The sequence below is a fragment of the Chaetura pelagica genome, unplaced genomic scaffold (assembly GCF_000747805.2).
Source record: "Chaetura pelagica isolate M959 unplaced genomic scaffold, ChaPel_1.0 scaffold344, whole genome shotgun sequence".
NCBI classification, from domain to species: domain Eukaryota; kingdom Metazoa; phylum Chordata; class Aves; order Apodiformes; family Apodidae; genus Chaetura; species Chaetura pelagica.
The window spans coordinates 8,206,231-8,212,595 of NW_009953098.1; the positions used below are offsets into that span (position 1 = coordinate 8,206,231).

Here is a 6,365-nt window from a genome sequence, read left to right on the forward strand (position 1 = left end):
AGGAATGGCTGGCTGCACCCATCACAGCACTGCCTGCTAGTAACAGGCTTTGGGAAGTTAGCACTGACTTGTAGGGGCTGATTACAGGGAAGGCTGAACAAGTCTGTGGTTAGTAAAAAGAAATAGGAATTAAACAGAGTAGCAACTTTACACCTAAACACAAGAGGGAAGCTGGCCCATCTGCAGAAATACTTGCATCTAGTCTTCAGCAAATAAGGCCAACATCAACATTAATGTGATCCATCATTCACTATTTTTCAATTTTACCCCTTAAATAAGTTTGCCATACTGCAGTCTTGCAGTTTTGCACAACTTTACTGTGAGGAACAAGAGGAAAGGGTGTTTTTCACAGAGAGCAGGCAGGTAATATGGCAGCAAGGACTAAGACTCTTGAAATTGCTGACAAATACAGAGCAGTAGTTGATGCCACTGGTAGCCAAATCCTCATGTGGAATCTACACCCCAATTCAGTTGGGAGAAAGTGGTGTTGCAGGTTTAATTTCCTTCAATCTTGTGCTTTCCACCCCCAGCTTCCTGCTTTAGCTTTTTTCATTTCTTGATCAACCACATCTAGGCTGCATGTCTGACAGCAGTCATATTTCTCTCAGGTGGAGTGGTGAGCAGAACACACAACAAAAAGACTGATTACATCATCTAGTCAGGAGAGACAGGCCTATGCTAGTTAAGGAGGGTGTGTTACATATTATTTGAGCATCTAAATCTAGTTTTAAGCCACATACTAATCCAGTTAAGGCTTGGATTCCTCCCGTTTTTCTTCACTTTTTTTCTATGCAGAAGGCTTTATCATACAATGTCCCCCTTTATCTGCTTCTTCTCTACTACTTCCCTCCCCATATACATATTCTAGTCTTGATAGGATAAACCAATGCAGAGTTAAAACTTAATTTACACACCTATACTTGTTATATTCACTACGCATATAACATGACTTGAAATTATATTAAATGGATAGAAAAACTACCCTAAAATTAATAAATTGCACTATTTCATTAAGAGAGCAGGACTTTAAAACTTCAGTGCCAAAATGTAAGTCTTACTGCTGAAACAGAATACATGAAAAAGTAATTTATCAACCTGTTATGAAATTCTGTGGTAACCTGCTTCCAAGTTCAGTGTATATTCTTGAAGGAGCTGTAAAACACAAGGCATTTTTCATAATCTGAATTGATTTATTTTTATGCATTCAGGTGGGATATTCAATTAGCACATTTGGTCTAAAGGATTATTTTTCCCCTGATAAACTTCTTACATTCTTAATATGCAATATTCAATACTGTAAAAAGTTTTGGACAAGGATAGATTTTTATCCAGCTAACCTCCTAGTAAAATAATCTAAAAATCATCAAATCTGAATCTGTCTTCTCATAAAGTTCTGCAGAAGGTTTTAATAATAGACCTCCTTTCCCCCCTGTGTTTCACCAATGTAACTGCAGATAAAATTGAATTCTAACATTAAGATTTTATTAAGAATACAGTACTAACATCTTTAACTATGGGTATTCTCATCCCTCCTCACAACTTAGACAGATGCATCCAATTAATGATGATTCAGTTTACATACATTTCCTATTTAGAACATACCGGCAATACCAGCATAACAACCTACAGAGCTCAAAAGGGGGAAGAGAAACTCACTTGGTCACACACCGTCACCATTTTTGTTTACAGACCCCAAGAAGGTGTTTTTCAAGTGGGGGGGTGTGGGAGTCCCAAGAAAGAAACAGTTCACTTCAGATTCCTAGATGAACTATCATTATGCTATTTTGCTGAATCTACACAATCGCATGCAGATAGAGATGTATACACTATATATTGTATACAATAAACAATCACAAATCAGTACTAGAATTAAGGAAAATTTGATTAATCACGATCCTAAGGACTACTCAGCATATTTGTAGTAAAATCATGCATGAAAAAAATTGAGGATATTTTGATGACTAAACACGCATTTAAGAACAGCTGTTCTTCTGTACCATTTTACTCACTGAAAGTTGAAAGAAGTGCCTCTCAGTGTCAAAGTCAGGGAAATACCTGCCTGTATCCTCAACTGAAAATTTTGGTCAAGTTGCATCTTCTGAAGTGGAGAGCCCATTCTCATTCTACCTATTTCGTTGATTAATTTCTGCCTTCCCTGAAGAAGTTGTTGTTTTTTTTCTCTTTCAGGAATTGTCATGTCTTCTGCAGAAGCCTATTGCCCACATACTGCGGGATCAAGCTACAATGTCCTAGTTTCTGATCCCTCCTAGGGAGGCCTGTGGAGCTTCAAACTCTGGAAGTTCATAGGCATTTCAAAGGTGCTTCGTTTATTCTTCAGATGCTCTCCACTGGAAGCTCTGTAGTTGAAAAGACTAACACCGTGAAGGAAACTGCTCACAGGTAAACCTTTCTTTCTTTTTTTAAATAATGATTGATATAAGGGAACAACTTTCCAATACATTCAGATATGAACTTTGCATTTCAGTGTTCATATCTGAAGTTTTTGGGTTTTCTTAAACTACAGAAAACATTTTTTGTACTATAGACATGAAAAAGATTCCCCATAAAAGGTAATAAAATCCAATATGCCACTAAATAGAATTTTTTTAAACAACTGATATCTCACAAATATTTCTGAAAAACAGGTTGGTATATATTTTAATTTCTCTCACATTGAAAATTACTGAACAATCTATAATGAATAGTCTAGTATAAATTTCCACAGCATATGGCCATAATTTAAATACTGAACTGAAAATATTTCTATTTCCTTTAATTTGCATAATTTTTCATGTATTTTTACGTTAGCTTTCAGAGTTAGAATGCAGAGACAGAAATCTCACAAGCATTTTTAAAGGTATGCAGGAGTACAGCACTATTTGATTTGTGAGAATAGAAAAATCTATGAGTAACAGAGACTACTTTTAAGGCTATCATCTTCTTCCTAGTCTTAAAGGGTAACTTTCTGTACAAGCTCACAGTTCTCAATCAGGCACTGTAAAGTTTGCACTTAAGTGCTTTCCAGCACAGGGGGCAAGTAATTTTTCCTTCAGTCTGGCTCACCAGTGGTTAAGAATTTAAGGCTCTTAACCTTCAACAGAGAAAGCTTTTAAAGGACACAATCAGAAACATTCCAAACCACATAATAAATAAAACCAACACAATAAAGGTAACTGGGTCTTTCAGAAGTCTGTAAGGACTCCAGGAGATAAGCAGTTGATTTCTTCAAGCTGAGCAAAGAAAAGCATGAAATGAACTTCAGCTTGCAACAAACTAGTGAGATGTGAAAGAAAGAACATGATCCATTTAAGTATTAATCAATACTGGGACTGACAAGGCTTTTTAACAGCAAAGAAGAGGATCCTGCAGCAGAGGAAAGCCTCAAATCTAAAGTGGTCTAGAGGCATCAATTATTTTAAGTGATGACAATTTTAGAGGTCTATACATGCCAGTATGTAGTTTCTGTTTTAAAGCACTATAAACACTCTATTGTAACTGAGTGGAATAAAATTCCATTAATTCTTTAGAAAATAGACTTACAAAAACTCTTAGAAAAAACAAGTAGAAAGCTTGCTACTAGATCTAGTGATACACTTATTAGTTTTCACTCTATGCAAAGGAAATGGAACAATATTAAGGTGAATGAATTTAGGTGTAGATCAAAAAATGAAGGATTATGCTGCCAGGGAGTGAAGGATTATCATCACTTACCTCCCTCATCCAGAAGCTTCCCACTCAGGGGCTGGGATGTATCTGAAGAGTAACATGTAATGGAAATTTGTAGCATTAAATTAACTGCAGCTGATTGGAAGCACCTGATGGAGAAGAGGTGAGAATACCTGCTGTTTTAGAAGTGTGAATAGGATAATCCCCAAATCTGACTTTCTGGTCTTCTGCCCTGACTTTAACTATTAAGGTTAAAATTTGTCTGAACACTGGAAAAAATACTATAATAGTTAGTTACAGTCAGCTACTGGAGAGTAGTTTTTTTCAGAAAAAAGGCTCACGTTACAGTTTTTAACTGAAACCATAGCCTCGTGACACTAGCAGTCAAATAACCAGGCAATACACTTATCATCAAAAGGAGATACAATTTTTCATTGATGAATATAGTGACACAGCCAAAAAACCCAAACCAAGACAAAGCACACCTATCATGTCCTCAGCAGACTATTTAAACATGTAAATCAAGGCTACAGAAAACAAAATCTTACCTAGTAAGCGTGTACTCCCTGAGTCCTGAATGCAGGTTCATGGCGGAAAAAGTACCTATGCATCCACGCAATCTTTTATCTCGACCGATCTTCCACGTTACAAACAGTGGGCTGTTGTAGGGAAGAAAAAAAGACTTGATCACAGAAGCAATATTGACAGTTGGTGCCCTTCCATTTTGGGCAAGGGGAGGGTGCAAATCTAAAATAACTGGATCTGAGCAGGCCATAGTATTTATAAATGTCCTTTGCAATTTCTTTTTACTATTCTAGAAACATTGCTCATGGGATTTAAGAGAAAATAAGATTACTGGAATAGTTAATGGACAGAATGAAACTGCTTGGTAACAGATAAGATAATGCTCAGTCTAAGAACAGGAAAAGCATTGCCTTGGACATCTGTACATAAGGAACCCCTGACAGAAGGGAAAAATACCCATCACACTAACCAACCCTCCACCTGAACACAAACTCACTAGTAAGAGTGCAGCAAAATCTCTAAGTTGAGCATGTCTCAATTACATAAGTGTGGCAGATACAAAGAAATATTTCTTCTATCAAACAACTTGGTACCAATCTGTAAGTTAACGAGAAAGAGACAAGCCAAATTACTTTTTGGGAACAAAATTTTCTTGGCAGTTTTAGTGTGTTGCAACAACACACAAGCCGCAGAAAACTACACAAACTTGAATTTCTGAAGGGAGCGCACATCGTGGCTCCTGGATACCCAGTCCTCCCAGCTGTAATGAAGACTTCTAATTGTGAGATGAACAGGGATGTGTAGAGAAGAAAAGTGGATAAAGTTTAGTCTTTTTCCAGAAAGGAGACAAATCAAAGTGGATTAAATAAACAAGTGTGCTTTCCCTTTCTGTTAGGCTTTAAATCAATAAATTAAAAAGGCATCTGAGTTAAACAACTTGACACAGAGTATCCTCGATCACAAACAGGTTCATATTTCTGCAGAACAAGCACCACTCCCCCAAGCTCCCCCCAGCCGCACAGCACTTCCCCCTTAAATCCTGAAGTAAATCTGTTGTTAATTTTTGTGGAAACTCATAGGCCATTCTCTGCATTTTGTGAAACAAAACCTTCCCTTCTAGCTATGCTGAGATTCTTAAAATATACTAAGGTCAAGAGCTTTATTATATGAGCAGATCAGTCACTACACCCCATGAATCTTTGCACAGTGTAACAGGGATAGATGTAACTGTACTGGGGGTATATATGTAGGTATGTGTGTGGGGTTGGACTCTCAAGGAATAGCCCATATTCCTTTCTCCTTCCATCCCATCTACTTTGTCTGCTGTGTCACAAGGTATTCATCAGGAGAAGGCAGAAAGGGATGTGCCCCTCAGTCTCTGCAGCACCCATGCAATAGCACCCAGTCCTCTCAGAATATTCCAAAACCTGCTGTTACTGCCTGCTTTTAGAGGAACTTCCTCCCTGATTAAACTGGACATGTTCCCTTCTTTCAATGATGAATAGAAGAGGAAGCTTAAGTCACATATTTCTTTTGGATTTCCTTTTATTTCTTTTTGCCCCCATCCAATCTTTTTTTTTTAAGTCTGATAAAAACTGAAGAGCATAAAGCCAGAAAGGACTGTTACCTAACATTTAGTAGAAGGCAGATTGTTACACAGGTTGTTACTCCAGTGAGATCAACAAGTCACATTTTCAAGAAAGGCAACCCTAAATGGTACCAACAAAACCATTAGACTGCAACAAAACCATTAGACTGCAATGGTACTGAAGACGCTGTCTCCCCCTACACAGAAATAAGCCTGAAAACGATTCAAATTGGACTTTAAGATTATTCTCTTTATCTTTGATTTATGAGATTTATTAGCTGTGATACACTTAGTGGAGAGCTAAAATTCAGACAAACATATATGCATTTACTTTCTTATAAGAACAGAATTCCTTCTAGGAAGCATCATAACTGCTACTTTAAAAAGAGAAGAAAATGTCTAGAGACCATCACTAAACGTCAAATAGATTACTAAAACATTTGTAAATACATTCATGGTCCTTATCAATGAGTATCAACAGAAAAAGTAAAGATTATATACATACATTTTTGTATTAGTCACAGTAGTAAACATACTAATTAGACTACATTTAAACCTCTGTCCATTGGGTAGATGAACCATCACT

The 6,365-nt window shown here is 36.9% G+C and overlaps 1 protein-coding gene across 1 annotated transcript in view; it reads right to left on the reverse strand.

Moving 5' to 3' along the window:
• The window catches only part of AMMECR1 (Alport syndrome, mental retardation, midface hypoplasia and elliptocytosis chromosomal region gene 1), a 37,617-nt gene extending 33,176 nt beyond the window's left edge, over window positions 1–4,441 (reverse strand). The window contains exon 1 of the mRNA XM_009997238.1: window positions 4,215–4,441. Coding sequence (XP_009995540.1) covers window positions 4,215–4,441 — 227 coding nt within the window. The remainder of the gene's footprint in view (window positions 1–4,214) is intronic.
• Between the last annotated feature and the right edge of the window lie 1,924 nt (window positions 4,442–6,365).